General features: G+C 44.4%; 1 protein-coding gene and 1 long non-coding RNA gene across 2 annotated transcripts in view; both read left to right on the forward strand.

Moving 5' to 3' along the window:
* LOC139060773 (uncharacterized) overlaps positions 1 to 21,602 on the forward strand; it is a 467,390-nt gene that overhangs the window by 76,295 nt on the left and 369,493 nt on the right. The window contains exon 3 of the mRNA XM_070539885.1: positions 14,434 to 14,600. Coding sequence (XP_070395986.1) covers positions 14,434 to 14,600 — 167 coding nt within the window. The remainder of the gene's footprint in view (positions 1 to 14,433; positions 14,601 to 21,602) is intronic.
* Positions 1,537 to 2,910, forward strand: LOC139046790 (uncharacterized). Its single transcript, XR_011506930.1, has 2 exons — positions 1,537 to 1,855; positions 2,638 to 2,910. It is a non-coding gene; the product is annotated as an uncharacterized lncRNA (long non-coding RNA).

The following is a 21,602-nucleotide window of genomic DNA, read 5'->3' on the forward strand; positions in this document are numbered from 1 at the left end:
CTCCGGGCCTAGTTAGTTTACGCAGTTCTCCCCATTTAGCGGGTTATGGAAACGAAAGATTGAAAGCGAACATTTAGGCCACGGCGGGAAAGCTGCTATACAGTAGTCATAACGAGCAGTAGACTGGGTAAATAATGCTGCTTATATGCTACCTATTTCTTTCCTACATTCGCGCACTATACGCAATGCCGCCATTCTGAATAATGGCATGCAGCGGTTGTTCGTTATAAGTGCCAGTACCTACCTTTCAAAATTTAGTTTGTTTTCTTATCGGAGGCTGAAAACCAAGCAGTAATCCGTCCGAGCGCCTTCACGGGAACGCTAAATAAGCGTAGCTTAATTATAACCGAGCTCCGGTTCATGTGAGCGTCAGCACGTTAGCAGGTCTTTTTTCTACCTAATATTGCTTTTCTACCTTTTTCCTCTTGTAAAGATATCACCTATTCCGGCACTATGTTCTGCTACTGCGAGATTGCAAGTGGGAGTTTAATTTTGCAGAATGTCACCTATATATCGGTCTTGTATTGCGTGCCACATAACTGGAAGGTTGTTTGAAATACTGTCGCTTTAGTATATGCAAAACTTAACGCAATGTCACTATATTGAGTGGTGATAAAATTTACGAGGACTGCGCAAATATGTCGCAAAGCGCACGTATTTACTGGATACCCTCGCTTTTCCGCATTTCTGAAATAGCGCTTTCGCTTTCTCCATACCCTCCTTCTCTAAATTTATAGCGAAGGCAACAAAATATTCCCGTACGTCTACATATAATATGTAGACGTATGTAGATCTTCCACAACTTTTGTAGATCTAGGATGTCTACAAAGGTTGTCCGATCTTTAGGGATCTTGGAATTATGTTAATGTTTGTCCTTAATACACTTCCGAGATGTTCATGCGATTTGTGTCTCTACTATTAATACGAGGAAATCACGCGATTGCGTACATCGGGGGAAAGTGAACCGAATGGGTGTCCTGTTGCAGTATTTATTCTCTTTTACAGTGGCGGATAGTTTCCGTTTGCTGCACGGAATAGAGTATAGGCGCAAGACACGCATGAACTCTCTTCTGCAGTGTTCAGTACGGATGCAGCTGGCGTTGCTCTTTCTATATCATAGACAACAGAGCGCGCGCTCTGGAGTCGTCGTTTTAGCGCACGGGGTTTTACGAGTGACACAACTTTGTCCTGCGCCACTGAGTTGCCTTCCAATTCAGTCCAGACGTGGCAAACGCAGGGGAAATATTGTGCCTTTGCCTGATTGCTCGCAAAGCTTTGGAAGCATCCGGTGCGGTGCTTTATTAAAGCGAAGCTTTATAGGCGAACTATCTCGGACTTTGATGACGGCGGCTGCTGCTGCTCCTGCGGCTGCTGCTACCACCGCTTCCGCTGCCGCAGGCGCCGTTGTTGTAGTAGTAAATAACCAGCCTTTGCGTAACCTCGTCTGTACTAACCATATCCTTGCAGATTTGTTGGTCGCCGGCTCTATTGTCTGCGGAATTACGTAATAAAACAGCTCATGGTATAGACGAGGCAACCTAAAGTTTGCCCGCGCGGCACCAGCGCCGAATGCTCCCCTAGCGGACCAATGGAAGTTTGGAGGGTCGTCGCTGCGCTGGCGCGCGCCCGTGTTCTGTACGGCGGGAGCGCTCGTGCGCGTGGTTTTTGCGATGCCGAGTGCGACCTCATCAGCCAGGAAAGGTGGCACGCAATACTGATGTGTTGTTGATTGCCACAGCAGCCTCGAAAACACGAAAGGTCCTACGCCGCCCGTGAAGTTCTACAGATTTCCTGGGAAGTGGGACGATAAGGACAGACGACAAGCATGGATAACTGCAGTGCGCGGCCGAGTCGAGTAAGTCTCATACTTTCGCATTCGCGTGTAATATCTTGAAAGCGGAATAGTCATATGCCTGTTTTTAGTGCACGGCCGTTTGTTTAGTCGTGTCGCGTTGTTGAATTGTGGTGGCATCCGCCGTTTGTTAGCGGTAAATGCAGGCGTGTTGCGCCGTTAAGCTCTACGACGCGTGCTCGATTCCCAGCCACGGCGGCCGCATTTCGATAGGGGCAAAATGCAAGAACACCCTTGTTACCGTGTGCTTTGATTTTTGTGCACGTTAAAGAACCCCCAGAGCTTAAAATTATTCCTGAGACTCCCCATTACAGCGGGCTTCATATTGATTTCGTGGTTTTGGCACGGTTTTGGCACTTGGAACCTCCGAATTTATTTGATTGCACTGTGCCTTCCCTCGCGATTGGCATGGACGAGCTCAAGAGAGTTATTTCCTTTTTCCAAACGCTGCAACTTAAATTACTAGTTGTGCAGGTAACGAAAGGGGCCGCGCGCTACTTGTGTGTGGTATCAGACCGTATTTAATGCAAGCCGCGGTCGTCGCGTGCGTCGGGAAGCGGCAGATCGGAAAGCAGCCGCTCGAGACGTGCGCGTTATGTTTGTTGTTTCCCCATGCTTTCTAAGTATCTAAGTGTGCAAGTATCGTAACTTGTAGTGGTAGCACTCTTGTAGAATAATATATGCACACAATCACAGGAACGTTACCTTTGCAAACATATTATTGGGAGTAATTTAATCCCCACAACAAATAGGCACACATACTGTTTCACTCATATGCGATGCAGATGGAAGCGGCGCCAAACAGACCAATGGCAATCACAACAGTCTTCTCAGCAGTCAGCACCACTGGGACATGTGCTTTCCTACTGCAGCGACGCAGCTCTTGAGCAGCGGCAAGACACGTGTGAAACAGACTCCAGAACAAGCCTTTGTGAAGTGACGGAACCATCAAGAAGCAGCCCAATGGATCTGCAGTCACCGAGTAGTATGACAACAGAAGTTTCTGCTGCCAGTGTGACTTATGTTGTAATTGAAATAAAAGTGGCTAAATTTCTGAACATGGTGCGTACCTCTAACTCGACGTCGTCTACGATCTTGTCGGACACCTGTGACACGCACTTGGCTTTCACTATCACATCACCGTCCACAATTAGTTCAACGCCGTACACGTTCGGAAGCAGACGCTCCCCTATCGTGAGGTTGCCGCCACGAAAAAAAGCTGTCGGCGTCGGCAGCCTTCTTGCAACCGCACGGCAATCTTTGCATGGCTGTTGCGCAAGCAGGCGATCTGCCGCCGTCGAAAACGGAGCGCCGTGAGCACGAGCAGCGAAGAAAAGCGCGGACAACACAATGTAAACAAAGCGGAGACTGCGCCACGGCGCGACCGCCCGACTTGACGCTTCCACATTGGGGGCGCTGTCAAGAGGCGCAGTAGCGCCGCCTGGCCATGGTTTTCTTGTCTATACCTAATATCAGTACAGCAAATATGCGCCTTCAGGTGCATATTTACCTGCCTTATTAGTTCCCTAAGGTTTACTTCAACCTTATTAAAGCGAAAACTTTTATGCCATTTCTCTTTTTCTGGGTTTCGGTGCGTCTACTCGGTCACCACCTTGTGTAGTAAGGGTCGGTCCTAAATGACGATAAGCTCCCGTAGCTGGCTGGATGAAATGTAACCGATCATGAAGGCCACGTGATAAGCGGGGGGGGGGGGGGGGGGGGTCCGCGTCTTGCTAGTGTGCTGGGCACGTGCGAGCTCGCTATGCCACCAAACGCATCGCAAGAGGTGAGAAATTTTATAGCATTTATTTGCTTGCCTAACGAAATTTCTTTTGCGTTTGTTCTAATCCACATAGTCAATCATTTCCCCACATTTATTTTATTCAGGTATTGCTTGCCTAATAAACAAATTAATAAATTGATCAGTCAGTTAATGCGCACCTTTAGCGTAGTGTTTCAGTGGTTCTTAATTTTCTTCCTTATTAATCGCGCGCTCGTGAAAATTGCAGCGCTGTTCCTAAATAAGAATGGTGCAGTAAAACCGTGTCCGGGTAAAGCCGTATCTAAAATTACATTTCCCCGCTAATCATGCAAAACAGTCCTGCGCATTCTTTCGTGAGCACACAACCTGCGTTTGCTAATCAAGCACATGAAACGATATGTTTCGTCACGCGTCAAAGAGGTAAGTTCGTGTTTAGTCAACTAACACTGCAACCTGGTTGCGAAGCATCCTTTGGAATGAAGAGGCCTCAAGTAATCATCTCCGTGTTACATTCAGAAGGGTGCTGCAACGTTCACGCTCGACTAATGTTGTCAGCCTTCTTTTTTTGCATTTCGTAGTGAATGTACTTTGTTTATTGAAATATTTGTATGCATGCTCATTTGCGAAACCAAAATGTTTCCCAAGCGACCCTGAAAGGAAGAATTTCGTAGTGAATGTACTTTGTTTATTGAAATATTTGTATGGATGCTCATTTGCGAAACCAAAATGTTTCCCAAGCGACCCTGAAAGGAAGAATTTCGTAGTGAATGTACTTTGTTTATTGAAATATTTGTATGCATGCTCATTTGCGAAACCAAAATGTTTCCCAAGCGACCCTGAAAGGAAGAATTTCGTAGTGAATGTACTTTGTTTATTGAAATATTTGTATGCATGCTCATTTGCGAAACCAAAATGTTTCCCAAGCGACCCTGAAAGGAAGAATTGAACACTTTTTAATAAGTGTCCTTCATACCGCGCTTCAATGAAGCTGTATTTTGTTCTCCAGTTTTGATAATGTATTTCTTGCTGGCATCTTAATTTTTGTTGTTACAAAGGCGTGATCATTAATATTTTCATCTTCCCAGTGTTATTTCTCTTTTTCTGACGTTGAACAACTGGCTAGGAAAGTTGCTCTGGTTTATAGCTGACCAGTACGTTCAATGACAAATATTTGACTTGTCGAATGTAATCACTCACTCCGAGCCTTGACCCGCCGTGGTTGCTCAGTGGCTATGGTGTTGGGCTGCTGAGCACGAGGTCGCGGGATCGAATCCCGGCCACGGCGGCCGCATTTCGATGGAGGCGAAATGCGAAAACACCCGTGTGCTTAGATTTAGGTGCACGTTAAAGAACCCCAGGTGGTCAAAATTTCCGGAGTCCTCCACTACGGCGTGCCTCATAATCAGAAAGTGGTTTTGGCACGTAAAACCCCAAATATTATATTATTATTATTATTACTCCGAGCCTTAACACATAGGCCAAATAGAGGAGGGCTCTTTAATTCTGAAACAAACAGCAAACTATATGCTGATATAAACAGCAAGTACTACTTTTCTCTGCGTTTGCCATGTCTTGATATGAAAACAAGTCCTTTAGAACTTACTGTGGGTAGCGAACGGTTTAGTGCCGAAAATTGTCAGGTATTGTTGTTCAAATCTAAAACGCGACCGAAGGCACTTCAAGCCTTTCCGGACGCACTTGACAGGGTGCCGAAAGCTGCTGACGGAAGCAAGGCCGTATAAGCAGGGACTGAAGCCAATGAGAATCGTGGGCGGGAGGGCAAAAGCAAAAAGGACCACATCTGTGAAGACCGAGGGAGTGATAAGACGGGAAAACAGGAATAGAAATATAGCGGCGACAGATGTATACATGGCTTGAACGTAGTCATGAATACCGGAGCAGCTACTAAGCTCGTGCAATCCTCGATCTTACAGAGACGGCGAGTTCGTATTTTGTCCCCTTCTTTCCTGCTCTTATCCTGGGAGCATGCTTCCTTCGTTGACGTGCACAGTCGGTGAATGTGCGGTGCAAGAACGGCCGACTCAGCTGTTCTTTTCTGGAGACGCTCGTCAGATGCTCGAGTGAAGCAGGACTCAGGTTGGGATTTGGTTCGGCGAAGGGTGAAAGAGGGTGCGGGCATGTTTTAGTTCTGCTTCTTCTTCGTCTTTTTACTTATAAAACGCGCGTCTATGTATATATAAACCACAGGACATGCAGGTTCACGTAAAAGAAAACAAAAAATAAATATTGAATTCGATGTTTCGGCCGGGGCCCAGCCTTTGTCAAGAGTCACATTGAAAGCACAAGGAGTTCAATATGTACATTTTCTTTTTGATGGTAGGGCACACGGATCTTGACCGTAAAAAGAGATAGAAAAGAAACTGAATGAATACGACACTATGTGTACTAGGCGTGTTGGCGTTCATCGCGATTACAAATGCTACCAACTTTTTCTTGTTATGGTGAATGAATGAGCATACACCCACTTGTAGCTTTATGTATAGTGCCTTTGGTCTTTATCTAAGGGAATGTATTTCCATATGCTGGCCCCTTCCCGCACCATCCTCCTTCCTTTTTTTTTCCTTTTTACTATCAAGATACATGTGCCCCAGCCCCAAAGAGCAAATGTGTAAATTCTCCCTCAGAAAAAAATGGGGATGGATTCTTGACAGTATTTTTATGCACTATAGGCTTGTATACATTCAATTTGTCTTCATTTACCTTATTTATCTATGTTGTATTTTCGCGATTGTGTTTGTTCATTTTACTTAGCGTGTTCTTCTTTAATACATCTCTACATTGTTATTACCGGGGGGTCCCGTTGCAGTCTTTGACTTTGGGACCCTCGTCTGTATATTGTCTCTTACCAATTCTTTGTACTTAAAGGATAATAAACTGGAACTGAAACCATTAAATTGAAACCGAAGGGTGCAGGCATATTTGCCGTTGATTCTTATTCCTAAGCCGTTCCAATTTATAGCCTAAATACTTCTTCCAAACACACAGCGAATAGCATTGGACAGATTGTGTCTCCTTTCGTAAAACCTTCCTTTATAGGTATCTTCTTACTATTCTTGTGGATCATTAGGGTAGCCATGAAATCAATGTAGATATTTCCCAGATATTTGGGTAAGCATCCTGTACTCCTTGATTACGTAAGGCCTCTATGACCGCTGGTATCTCTACTGAATCAAATGTATTTTCGTAATCTATGAAAGCCATGTAGAGAGGCTGATTGTAATCTGCAGATTTCTCAATTACCTGATTGATTAACGTGGATGGGATTCATTGTACAATACCTCTTTTCGGAGCCAGCCTGTTCCCTTGGTTGACTGACGTCAAGTGTTGCCCTCATTGCATTGGGAATTATCTTGGTGAATGTTTTATAGAATACTGGAAGTGTGCTAACGGGCCTATAATTTTTCAATTCTGCTTCATTACAACTGCCGCTGTTTTCTCATTAATGCTTTAGAATTCATCAACGTTGCCCGCTATCTCCTTGTGGATAAGGAATCCTACCCCGTATGGTTTCTTATCTGGAAGTCATCTGTAGCAGAGGACGTTGCCGTTAGTCAGCACTGTGAAGCCTCACCAGTTCCTCTAACCTGACTATGGCCAGCAATATCCCACGCAATGCGTAATAGTTCCTCAAATAGTCCTACTAAGCTAGCTTCACTACAGAGGGATCGTGTGTTGTACATTGCCAGGTTCAGTTTCCAGTGACGGCCTGTCCGGGTCCAGACATTCTTAGCACCCTTTACCGCGTCGCAAGTCCGACCGCCGCCTTGGTCAGGTGCTCCGCATCTGCTGGGGACTGAGGGCCATGGGTTAGTTGTAGGAGTCATGAGGGACGTAGTGGCCGAATACTGCACCAGGAACGCCAATTCCCATTCTGGTGAAGGAGCGTCTCTTGTTTAAGCTTAGTGGGCGTTCCTAATTTCGTTGCACCTGGACCAGTATAGTCCCACAGGCTCTCGGCATTTTTTTTCTTTTTTTTTGCCGGTGTTAGGTGCCACTGCAATGCTGAACGTGTTGTGAACAGGAGGAGGTGGTAGCTCGATGTTGTACCTCTGCTCCACGCCCCCGCCTCAGTCGCATAACTACCAATGGATCACTTCCAATGGTACACTTAAAAATTTCAACTTCTGGCTGTAGCAACCGAACTGAGATATCTCAGTCAGGTAACCCTGTAAGTGGCGAAGCCACCTGATGGCGCAGGGCGCTGAAGACCAGCCCAGAGGATCCTACATGTCTCAAAGCTCCCTTGAATTATCTGCTAAAGACGGGTTGTAGCACTAACATCGTGGTTCCGGAATCTCACGTACGCAGGTGACCGTGAACGCGGCTAGGTACGCGAGACATTTTCACCGAGCTTCAATCGCATTTAAAACACAGAGTGGATCAGAGAGACGAGCAATTCGTCACGCCTCCTATACGGAGGCTGCTCTTCAGTAGTCCTCACTACATGTGGCCTTCCCATAGCACTGTCGCAACACAAATCATTTGTAGGTTGGTTTGTCTTTTACGTACGAAAGTGTCGTTACGTCACTCCCTGCTTTGTATGCTATAGTGAGCTGCCGTCAGTGCGGCAGCTTGCACGACAGTAATCTTAACCGGGAAACGTATGCGGGGAGTGCTACGTGCTTCGCATTCATGTAGGCGCAGGAGCGCCTTATTATCCATTATGTGGTTCGGATGGCTGTCTTGAGTTTGTTCTTTATTGAAACGTATGATATTCTATATGTTGTATGCGCCATTACGAAGAATGTATGCCCTGTTCGCTTCACTTTGCTGAGTGCTCGTAGCCTCTGTCTTACGGGGTATGTATGAGCCATAGATGATAGTTTTCTGTCGACGTTACCCCACGAAGATATCCCTGGATCTTAGCCATAGACAGCTTTACTGTGATACGAATTTGCATGTGTTTACATACAATGCGCAACGTAGATCCAGCGCATGCCATGTGAGAACAACCTAATGACGCCTTACTAATGAACCGAATTGACTCTTTCCATGCGTTTCCATGCGTAGCTTGTTTCAGAGGGAGAATACATATTCGGCTTATATTTAGCGGGAAAGTCGATGACCGATGGTTCGTATTTCGGCCATGCAAATAGCACGTATATCGCATGGGGCCAAATGGTCGCGTAGACGCCGAACTGCACCTGGCCAAAAAGTAGGTCCAAAATATGGTTGCCGCTTACAGTAGAACGTTCTCAATCCTGGCTTCACGAAGGTACGCTTCAAGAACGCGGATTGAGAGAGAGTATGAGGGGGGAGGGGTCGAAGCTGCTGCTGCAGCAAAGCGAAGCAAGCGGCTCTAAAATCTTCAGCAACCTGCTTTACTGAAAATGATATTATATCTATGCAATACTTAGCAAGTCCTTGTGTTTGGATTGTTCATTGTACTATTCGACTGATTTCTTTGGCTGACTATTGCTTGATTGCAGAAAGGGCCGTTTTTGTTTTCTATTCTGACTGTTTAGGCACGTTTACGAACTGTGCTTCCTTGCCGTAATGTTTTTTTATGTCACTTTATGATATCATTTCGCCATTGAACAATTTATTGTTTGTGTAGAAGTCGGCGATGCAGTAATTTTAAGCACTTGCAATTTAATCTAAATAAGTCCTCACCAAAGCGTTTGATTCAATTCTTCATAATATTTTAATTACTAAATTAAACGCAATCGGTGTTGTGGGACCAGCGCTGGCTTTTGTTCACGGTTATTTAACTAATAGACAACAGGCTGTTAGCATTTATAATCACCTTTCTAACTTCAAATTAATCGATAGGGGAGTTCCCCAGGGGTCTATACTAGGCCCATTACTCTTCACTATCTACATTAATGACTTAACTGCCCATCTTTCACATTGTGAACTTTATCTCTATGCGGACGACACTACGATTCTGACTGCTGACACCGATATTAATAGCCTAACTTCTAAGCTCAATACTGATTTGGAAAACATTATTCGCTGATGTCGTCACAATTGTTTAGAAATTAACCTTAGTAAAACAGTCTTCATGCTATATCACCCCACTCAAAAGAAAGTAATAAATATTCCGACCATAGCTATCGATAGTTATCCCATCAAACCTTCTAGTCATTGTCGTTTTTTGGGGGTTGTCCTCGATTCCAACTTAAAGTACACTACCGATATTTCACACCTAAAGCAAGAAATTGGATATTGTATCCGGATTCTTTATAAAAGCACGTCCATACTTTAGACTACCAACCTTGCTTTCTCTTTATCATGCATTCATTCACAGTCACTTCACCTACTGCATTGCAACTTGGGGCAACACATATAGCTCTCCCCTTGTTCCTTTACAATACGTCCAGAACCAGGCCACCCGAATTATTACTTTCCAGTCACCCCGATGTAGTGCATCTGCTCTTTTGCAAGAGCATCGCATTCTCACAATTCATAAACTATTTCAATTAAACATGGCAATTGTTGTCTATAATTCCCTTCACTCAAACATTCCCCAAATAATATTGACCACTGAACAACTTGCTAATCATAATAATACTCGATTTGCATTAGCTAACAACTTCTTATTACCTAAAATCAGAACTAATTTTGACAAATTCACTTCTTCGTTCACAGCGATGTCTTACTGGAGCTGTATTCCAACGGACATAAAGCTGTCTCCTAGTATAGGCAGCTTTAAAAAGCATTTATTTACGTATTTACCTAACTTGTGAATGCTGTAATGTAATTTAACATGTTCCGATTGCTTCATTATGGATAAACCATTATATCTCTTTAACATTTCACATTACACCACATTTCACCATTTCACCAGCATTTCGTCATATCTATCCACTTGTTTCCTTGTATCAGTTATTGTTGGAACACTGCCTCTAGGCTACATTTCACTTCCCATGTTTTGTTTCGTTTTCAATTCAGTACATGATGTAATTCTGGACAGTGTTATGCCATGTTTCTAGTTTACTTGTTTTCTTGCATTAATACATGTTAATAATTCTACCTCTTTGCTGTATTTGCATTAACGTGAATTATTTTGTTACTTTTATTTGTTCAAAACTCAATTCTGTGTACTATCAAATGATGTTTCGGTTCCTTTGCTGCGTTTGCTGTATCCTAACTTGTTTTCATCTTTCTAATTAGAACAGGAGGTCCCGCTACAGCCTTGTGCTTTGGGACCTCCTTCTGTATATCTTGTTACTGTGATTTTATTTTGTGAGTGAGTAAATAAAATTCTTCTTCTTCAAGTTGCTGACTCACGTCAATTCAATCCCGGCAATCGCACCAGATTGCGCAGCACGTGTCTAGTCGAGGGGACCGATAACTGCACGCGGTGTCTCGCTGCGTGGGCTCATGCCTTGGCTTGTTTCTCGTTAACGTGATTGCTCGCGTTAATCGCATGCCGTCGAAGAGCTCCCTCTCGCAATGATTACCGGGTGGAAAATGAGCATAATCCTCCTCGCGAACGGCACCACGTTGCAGCAAACACTCTGATCTGCGTCCGCGGGAAATGAGTTCAGAAAGAGAAGCGTGGCTCTTGTAACAAGCCGTACTTCCTCGCAGGGCTATTCGCGTGTCCGCCTTCTGCAAACCAATGTATTGCACAAGGTCTCGGATGTTGTTTACGATCAGTGGGCACTGAGCTTCCGAGAAGAGTCATTCCGCTATTGCCACGCTATTGGCCACGTGGCTTCTTGACCGTAACATTTTGGCGTTTACCGAATTAACAGGCCAAAGATGACTGAAACCAACGAAAACGTAGACGAGCCAGAAGGGAATAAATCCTGTTGTTATGTTTTCCTTTACGCATTTGCGAGAATGATGATGGGGTTGTGAAGATCAACTCTTACTTTCCCGGTTCAGTGCGTTGTTTGTGCGTGAAAGCAATACCGAAACGAGTTCAGAAAAGAACGAGGCACTCGCCACATTTAACGCGAACTAACAACTATTGCACAAGAGCTTTACTCACTCTTAGTTCATCTCCGATGCTTTAGCCCTTTGCTCTACAGTGATGATATACACAATTCCGCTGTCGATTTTTTGATGACCCAACACCTTCAGTTCAGCGCTTGCTCTGTTCACGTTGTCGAAGTAAGAAGAAAAAAGCTATGCCTTCTTTAAATTTCGGCCAGCAGTGCTGTCGCAACAACAAACATTGCTTCCATTTAGGTTGTTCAACTTTATCTGTTTTAACAAAAAGAAAAAAAGTGCTTTGTGGTTGCGCGGCTGCTTCGGCTGCCGAACGTCCCTCGCGAAAACTGCCTTTGGGGAAATCATTGCTTAGTGCTGCCCTTCGACATGCCCTAATGTGCCCACTACGTATTTGTATTTTCTCTAAAAGCTTCAGCAAAAAAATACACAATAATTCGTCCTGACTACCATATTCTGTGCTTTTTTCCCCTTCATGTACTAGCGTACTTGTGCAGGTTTACTGCAGGTCAAAAGTAAGGGATTGTGCAGGAGCGAAGGGGTTGAGGGATTTGGCAAGTTCATTGAAAATGGCTCAATCGAAATGGCTACGAAGACAGCTAGGGACGGCTTTCTTGGCACAGCAATTAGTAGGCAGTTGGCACACTTCTTTTTCCCTCTCATTTTTTGTGACTGAGAGCAATCCAAAGGGTGAAAATTGAGCTTAAGGTCCGTAGAATGCACAGTGTGACAGTGTGACTTCGCTCGTGCACGGAATGCACGAGCGAAGGTCACACTTTTTAGAAGTCTACCGTAAAACACAGAAAACAGCCCCTCAACAATGACGCAGTGATTATCCTTTGTACCGGCCGCGTAAGTTTAATGATCATGGCATTGCACTGCTGAGCTCGAAGTCATGGCTTCGATTCCGATCTTAGTCGGTCACATTTTGATGGGGGGAAAATGCAAAAAAAAGCTCATGTACTTAGATTTAGGAGCACCTCAAGGAACCCCAGGCAGTAATAAACTGCAGTCCCTCACTAAGGCATGCCTCATAATCACATTCTGGTTTTGGCCCTTAAAAACCTCAGAATTTATTTTTTACTTGTACAGCCGAGCGTGATTTGAAGGTTATCGCGCGAGCGTCAACCAGCCCAGCACTCCAGGCACCTGGCGGCCGGTTTCAGGACAGGAAAAATCGTGATTTCGCACTCTTCTCTCCCTCGTTCGCTGTTACATACAACAACCATCACCCCGCGACAAACTCACCGCCCTTTCTCTCTATTCTACGCTTTCCATTTGTTGCGATAAAGTGTGGACTTGGTTACCTCGTATCTTCGCGGGCTTAAGCTAATGTTCTTGGTCGCCCATTCTTCCTGGCTCAGCAGCAATGACGTTACATAGGCTAGATACAGCTTCGTAACGTCCAATTTCAGATAATACCGAAGAATACGTCATGTGCACTGCGATCACTGCCTGTTCGCAGAACCAAAACAAAAGAAAAGGAAAGAAACTGATAGCCCAGCAGGGAGTGACGGCTGCTGAAGGAACAGCAAAAAGAGTGAGGGAAGCAGGCCTGATAATTCCCTCGCCTCGGCAGAGAATTCTGGGCCATGGCGCTGTTCGCGTTCCCGGTCGACGCTCGCGCGATAACCTTCAAATCGCGCTCGACTGTACTTAAGACATGCGAACTAACTGAAACACAACCGCTTCCCGCGTTGAGTCAGTATGACGATCGTAGGTTATGGCTTAAAAAAGGCTCAAACAAGTGATTCCATGCAGGTGATACACGGCCCACGCGCTCTTCTTTTTTTGTCCCGCCTCAGCGGAAAACTGAACCCACAAACTCGTGCCTACAATCAGAACAGATTACCTACTGAGCCGCTGCGGTTGGAAAATAGCACTTTCCTGTTTAAATTTTTTCTCTTGCTTTCTTTTTATTTATTTTATGCAAAAAAAATTATTCCACCTATCAGAAGTTATCTTACTTCTCCTTTCTAGTGCAACACATTAGGAGGATGAAGCAGTTTCCACTATCGCATGCTGCGATTTTGCGTTACCGAATTCACCGCTGTTCTTGAGAAACGTATGTCCGGCTTCTCACCTGTATAACTGGACACCGGCGTGCTATAGAAGGCGCGAGTGCTTGGACTCTTCGCAACGTCCACAGCCATGGACAGAGTTTTGCTGCATGCATTCCGCTAAAGAAAGCGTGTTTACTCGCTTGCGTCTATTATCGTTCAAAATGTCGTGCCATTTTTGTGGCCTCCCTACGAGACGCTGTCCGCGCGTTTTAGTAGGACACTCGAACTACTGAAGCGCCTGCCAGCCCGTGCTTGTTCGCCTTAGCGACAGCCACGCAACGCTGAGACGGGACAGCGCCGACGCGCTCGTTGTAGATTTCATTCTCTCAAATTCGTCCTTGGTGTCCTAGATGCGGGTATATTTACGTTTAGTACGCTCGGCCGGATAACCTAACGTGCCACCACGGCTTTACTTCGTGGGTTCGGTAACGTCAATGCTTCATTCTGGTAAGACGCTGCCAACATTTTTTCGCAAGCTCTTGGAAATGCGTTTTCATTCCACAAAGGACATGGAAGATTAGGTTTCGAAACGTTATCGGAATGGTGAATGCAAGAGAGAAATCTAAACAATTTTATGAACAAAGGACCAGAAGAAGTCCCAACTTTCTTCATATGTATGCATATATATATATATATACACACACTTTGGGGCACTACTGCAGCATTTCCTTTACCATTCTTCGGCAAGCTCCCATGCTCGAGGCCTGGGAGCTTACGATAAGGTCTGATGACCCAAAATTCCAAGAGAGAGAGATAAAACTTTATTGTGTCCTTGATGGGCTTAAGGGGTGGCGGGGGTCGGGAGACTAACCCCCAATCCCCCCCTTCCTCAGACGGCGGCCAGTTCTTGCTTTCTGGCGGCGTCTTCGGCCATCCGGACGGCCCAGAGCTGCTCCTCTGTGTCCAAAATTCCAAGTTATGCTGTCAGAGTCGGCTAACCACATCGCGGCCACACAGACTCCACCCTGGCTCCTCGGCCAGGGTATCAACTAATACGCAGGTAATAAAATTTACTTCACTCTCTCTTTCCGGCCAAATCAAGTGTCGGCAAATTTGCGTAGCCCACATGCTCGAAAAAGTTCCGAACGACCATCTTCTGAAATTCTCTTCCTATATATAAACATATATGACAGCCGTGCTGAAAGGCGGCTATCGCGCCCTTGTCGTAAAACTGTGTAATGGCGACTAAAGGTGATCTCCCACAAGATCCCAAAAAATCTGAAGTTAGCCCTATAATTCGATATATGTCTCTGTCTTATTGCTAAACGCCAAGTTTTGCTCCGATTTCATTCATACAACATTAGCGGACAAGCCACGGGCCCATCAAAGCGCAAGGCTGTAGCTAACAATACTCTGGTTGCTACGTAACAGCATGCACTGCCAGCATAGATGGCGCGCGCAAACTGGCCTATGACCGAATTTAGGTATAGAGACGGGCATGCACCAGGACCAATCACACATAAAGTAAAAATGAAGGTTTTACAGGTTGTATGTACGGCAGCAATGACCGTGCATAAGGCGAACCTTTACTAGCATCTTTAGACTGCCTAGCAATGAAATGAGTGTCATCGCGTATATATGCAATGGTAATTAATGAAGCTAGCTATATATATATTTCTTGGTATAAATACTATTACGTGAAAAATGGCAGTCGTCAACTTCATGGAGGGATTTCAATTAACAAAAGGAGTGCGAGCACTCAGAAATGTCCTGTTGCTCCTGTCAGTAGCTTGAAGAACAGGACGCCTCTTACGTAGGATGACAACAATGTGATAGGATACAGTAGCAGATCCAAATAAGCGTTATTAGAAACAAAACGCAGCGCCAGCCTCAAATGTGCATATCGCCTTCTCCCTTAAAAGAATAAAATAATTTTTTTTAGAAAAGAAAACAAATCTAAAGGGATCTGACTCACGGAAGCTTTGGCCACGCATGTGATGTCCATGTGATGAATGATGTTCGCGCACTACTCTTTTGTGCCGTTTGTTCTGCTGTAGTTCGTTTTCAACCATGAATCTTACCAGTGGAACAGAAGTAATGCGGGAAAACTCGGCGTAGTGCTTCTTACCTACATATGCTGTGAAAGCTGTGTTCCCTTGTAGTCATATCAAGTTATTCTACATCTTCCTGTTGTTCTATAGCGTCTATATGTGTGTGGGAAGTTCCTTACTATGATTAGTTTGCTTCAATTTGCCCTGTCAGTCACATGTTACGTCGAGATAAGCAAGAAGAATGACGCCCACGCAATCGGTCATTCTGCGACCACGCCTTAGGAAACGCGAATAGCGCCCGGAAGAGGAACATTTATTTTAATACCACGTCGCAGTAGGAAAGCGCGCGTGTGTTGTCACGAGTAGGTATACGCAGAAACTCCGCTCCGTAGAACTTGTAAAGGCTTCGAGACTCGAGGCGTTATATATATATATATATATATATATATATATATATATATATATATATATATATATATATATATATATATATATATATAACTTTCTAGCACACTTTTCGCTCGTTGCCTTTTCTTTTCGTTAGGTTGATGTACGTGTCATTTGACTTCGTCAGCGCCAGGAGTAGACGGGCGTCGCCAGGACAGAACAAAAGAAAACGTGACACTATGTGGTGCCTAGCACAAATTAAAACAAAAGAGACGCTAGAGGATCGACTCTCAACTCGCCAGAATTTTATCAGCAGTGAACGCTGCTAGAGAGGCAACGCATTTGGTCTGTTCGTTTAGTTTCATTTGAGTAATGAAAGAAAGCCCTGGCAAACTAGGAATTCGTTGTGCAGTACAGTCCGAATTCCGCAATGCTAGTGTATTTTCAACACCTTAAAGATACACTAAAAAGCAATACCGAGCTGGGTGGGTGAGCAGGCCACGTTAAAGTTCGCGCACGATTACTCGTGATGTCACCAATTTCGACAGCGCCCGCTTGGGACTACAGGTGATAGCTACACGCAGCATTCCCGCCCTATTCTCTAGTAAAAAAGTGACTCAAACAGGCAAGTGTTACATTTTTTTTCTGTTTCTCTCTCTATATATTCTTTTTCTTTTCTTTTTTTTACAAGAACCACCTGACCATTCAGAAGTTTATATGACATCACACTAGAAAAATGGCGAAGTGGCTATGGAGGAAAATTCCGAGAGGAAAACCATGCCCTTCATTTTTTTTCCCACTAGTATTTATACGCTCTATAGAGCGAGTTTTATGTATAACAATGTAAGAGATTTGCAGTATCGTTTCTACATAATCTATTTTTGTGTGCGCTGCGTGGCATGGTAATATCAGTCATCACGAATAACAATGAATGACCCAAGAAGCAGAATACATTACAATAACGGAAATTCTTGCTCTTTTGGAAACTTTCTTGTTGCGAAATTGAGAAAGGCCGAAAGTGTAAAAGGATAGTTCAGCACAATGCGTTGGCGGGCTAGCTGGTGCGAATCCCTGAATACTTTGTTTAGCGCAAAACAAGAGACACAAGAAAGACAACAGGGGAAGGCGCTAGCTACTCTCAAGTAGTTGAGAGTAGCGCCTTGTCCGGGGGGGGGGGGGGGGAGGTCGTCTTTCTTCTGTCTGTTGTTTTGCGCTATACAAAGTATTCGTGTAAAAGGGAACAATGAAACAGGCAAAACAAAAGAATGAAGTGCCCAACCTTTATAATTTGCTCTTCTAGGAAGGAAGGCTGTAGTACGAAAGCAAGAAAAAATGGATTCAAAGCTTGGATGCAACTAATGTTTTCGCATCTCCTTCCTGTTTGAGGATTAGGAAAATAAAATGTGAAATATGATCGGTGATCGCTTAAAGCTTTTTTCCCTGTGGGGCTGCAAGGGACAGGTACCTTCGGGCCTAGTTAGTTTACGCAGTTCTCCCCATTTAGCGGGTTAAGGAAACGAAAGATTCAAAGCGAACATTTAGGCCACGGTGGGAAAGCTGCTATACAGTAGTCATAACGGGCAGTAGACTTTGTAATTATTGTTGCTACTTGTATGCTACCTATTTCTTTCCTACATTCGCGCACTATACGCAAAGCCGCCGTTGCGAATAATGGCATGCAGTGGTTGTTCGTTATAAGTGCCAGTACCTACCTTTCAAAATTTAGTTTGTTTTCTTATCGGAGGCTGAAAACCAAGCAGTAATCCGTCCGAGCGCCTTCACAGGAACGCTAAATAAGCGTAGCTTAACTATAACCGAGCTCCGGTGCATGTGAGCGCCAGCACGTTAGCAGGTTTTTTTTTCTACCTAATATTGTTTTTCTACCTTTTTCCTCTTGCAAAGATATTACCTATTCGGGCACTATGTTCTGCTACTGCGAGATTGCGAGTGGGAGTTTAATTTTGCCGAACGTCACCTGTATATCGGTCTTGTATTGCGTGCCACATAACTGGAAAGTTGTATGAAATACTGTCGCTTTGGTAGGCAAAACTTAACGCAATGTCACGATATTGAGTGGTGATAAAATTTACGAGGACTGCACAAATATGTCGCAAAGCGCACGTATTTACTGGATAGCCTCGCTTTTCCGCATTTCTTAAATAGCGCTTCCGCTTTCTCCATACCCTCCTTCTCTAAATTTATAGCGAAGGCAACAAAATATTCCCGTACGTCTACATAGAATATGTAGACGTATGTAGATCTTCCACAACTTCTGTAGATCTATGCCCTTCATTTTTTTCCGCTAGTATAACCAGCTTTATTCTGCAAGATAAACGAAAGCAGACAGGTGTAAGAGAATTTCTTGCAGCCAAGGCTAATTCAATGTTTCTTTTCAATGTCCCTTTCGGAGAAAGCAAATCGCAACAAATGTCAGACGAACGAATATAAAAAACCTTCCAAATGCGATCCCAGAACGAAATACAGATGTTAACGAAAAAAAGAACAGCTGCAGCGTTAACGCTATGATGTATGGTTAGCGAAGATAAAATACGACATTTATCCGTGATGCGTGAAGTCCCTCTGCTCTGGAAAAAAATGTTACAGAAGTAATTTTTTGCCGCCAGTGATCAACCCCTGAGAACTATAACACGTTGAAAATACAATATTCATTCTTGGTAGGATGTAAACCGAGCTTTTCGGTACAAACTTACGTGAATATTTGTAGAAAGTGCGAAAAAAATGGGTCAAAATTAGGCAAAGCGAGAGGTCATGTTTTCTGATTCTGTTGTCTGTTTTCGAGTTGTCCCCAAGTACTCACGACATTTCCAGCTTAAAAGGGCAAACATATTACCCGTGAAATATGTTAACGACACAAAATCAAATTGCACGCATAGTCCGTAGACACTGACGCCACAAGTTCTGGGGCCTGAATTCCAATATGCACTGCGAAGTGTTTTGAGCCTCTTGCTTCCATTCCGTGCTTACGTTAAAAAGTAGGCGCCGTATACCCATGGTTTGACCACGGGTCCTCGTGCGTTGGCGATGTGCAAAGCCACGAAATTGTTGGTGCGCTTCTTGAGATGCACCAGCCTGTGAGATTCTTGCGATCAACTGAACAATGGATGCTTCACTGCGTGTGTGGCTGCACAAAGTTTCAACTCATCTCCTTCTTCGCATCTTTCAGACCCATCTCCCCTTCCCTCAGAGCAGGATATCCGATTGCGCTCAGCATGGTTCATCTTCTTGCCTTTCCCTTATGTATTCTATATCTGTTCTCTAACGTCCCCCACATGTGACCCTCCCCTCCTGATCTTTAAATAACGCCCTATTTCCTTCTGATAAAACAAATAAGCGTATTGGATAGCTCTGTTGCCTAAGAATCTGCAACTTATACGCGCTAGGTCTTCCTATAGATGATGTGTGGTCATATAAAAACTATATAAACATATCCTCGATTGAGTTCGTGTGGTGCAGCTCATAAGGTGCATATGCTGCGCTTAAACATCGTAAAATCACAAATTTCGCCTTGTGCCATATAATTCTTATTTATCGCACATCTTCTTGAAGCAAAATTTTTATGAACTCATGTTTCGTGGATAGTAGCGAAATAATGTTACATTGAAGGGAGAATAAAGGAGAATCTACAGACGCAGTCAGCATCCTAGTTATACGAGTCCTTACTTAATGAGAGCGAAAATACCAGGAGAGAACGTCAGTAGCAATTACCATAATGCACAACGTACACCTAACCTTGTTCGCTACATACTTATTCTTATATTTCTAAGTTCCTTGCTGCTGAACGTATCTAGATACTTGACGCGTCAAATCTCGATTCGAAGCTCTATATATAGCGCCGAAAATTCAACATTCGTGGTACCAGATTACGTAATTATCCATGCTAATGAAGATGCTTGCGCTGACTTTCTATGCACACTGGATGCCTAGGACATTAACAGCAAGAGAGATGAGACAAGTCATGTCCTTCATTATGCATGGAAGCCAAGAGCGGTGAACGTGAGGAGTCACTGACGCACCGTTAAGAGCAAGCAAGTGCGCAAGACCGTAATGATGTCTGTCGGGAGCGGAACACGCACCCTTGCACATTTTCATCAGCGGCCTCTTCAGGCTTTCGAAAAGAAAGAAAAGGACAAACACGCGCTGCTGGTGTGGATGGTTGTCAGTTTATTCTTCGTGATCTTCGCAACGAATACGGCAGCCAGTGCTCAGATGGGCTGCTACGCCCCTCCTGCGTCAATCACTCAAAGATGGAAAAAGGCACGTTGTACCTATCGGCAAGATTTTAATGAATGAGCGTCTGTATAGGGCAGCAGATTCGTAAATTAACGTAAGTTGCATTAGCTAAGAAATTAGCAATTCATAACATAAAAAATTCAGGATGTAGGAGTACATCGGGTGACTCGATCATTCGTTCACTTGAACATCACTAGAGGATGAGGTCTAAAAGTAGAGATGCAACACGAACCGTTTAGCTTTGTTCCAAACAGATGTGAACCTCCGATTTCATACAGTTTGGGAAATTATTTCCCTCGGCACTAACATAGTTCTTGATAAAAAGAATGTTTGTTCACAATCGTCTCTAGCTCCTCTAGTTTCCGCGTTGTTTGTGGTAACCAACAACGTGATTATGCAGGGGTGGGCCGTGAAAAAATACAGCGCCCTCGTACGGCTTTCTCCCTAATTGCATTACGATGGTTTCAGGTTTTCCCGGCACTTCGTCGTCTTAATGATAAATATGTTGGAGCCTATACAATTAACATACATACGGCGTCCGCTCGAAGACAGACGTGACTGCGACAAATCATATCGTTCTAGAAATTTCGGTGGTGGTTATATTATCGAGAGTTGTCCCTTCTGGCTTAGAGCTAACACGACTTTCCAAAGACCTATAGACGATTTCGTTAAGTCTGTGCCCATGGTATAACGCCCTTAACGACGTTTTGCACTGACTGTACGCTCGGTAGGCTCGCGAAGCGCAGCGACCTCGTGTCTAAAGCTTCTCTGCACTTCAAGTTCTCCAAGAATCTCTCTGACTAAGCGAAGAAAGTTCGCGTTGGGCACGCGTGAAGGTATTAATCATTGTGTCTTCCCATTAGTCACAAGAACGAAGCGACGTGCACAATGCTGACAGAGAGCCAAGGCGATGGAGTTTTAAAATCGGAACCTTGTTCGCAACAAAACTCCGCCTGGTTGTCAACGACCCGGAGTGAAACGTCCAACGAGCTAACTTAATTAACGCCGACTCCGTCATCGATTTGCACTGGCGCTGCGCCGAGTTCAAGTCTCGACGTGGCTTGCATCTTGGCACGCTCCGATGCACAGCTCCCGCTTACGCCACTCCTCACAAAAACAGCGCAGCTTTATGGAAGCTGGGTCTGCAGTTTACCAATCAGGCGCTGAGTTTGCAAACCGCGTAGAGCGTTACTTCCTTTTTTTTTCATTCTGCATGACAAACAGTTCGATTTGCACATCGTTGGTTATTGAGATGCGGGACCACACGTGAACTGGGTGATAGCCATACGTACGCGCGAACTGCTGATTAGTAAGGTAACCTCATCGACCTGACCATTAAAATAGTGACTTTAGAGTGCGTAACTAAAGAACTT

The sequence above is a fragment of the Dermacentor albipictus genome, chromosome 6 (genome assembly GCF_038994185.2).
Source record: "Dermacentor albipictus isolate Rhodes 1998 colony chromosome 6, USDA_Dalb.pri_finalv2, whole genome shotgun sequence".
NCBI lineage: Eukaryota > Metazoa > Arthropoda > Arachnida > Ixodida > Ixodidae > Dermacentor > Dermacentor albipictus.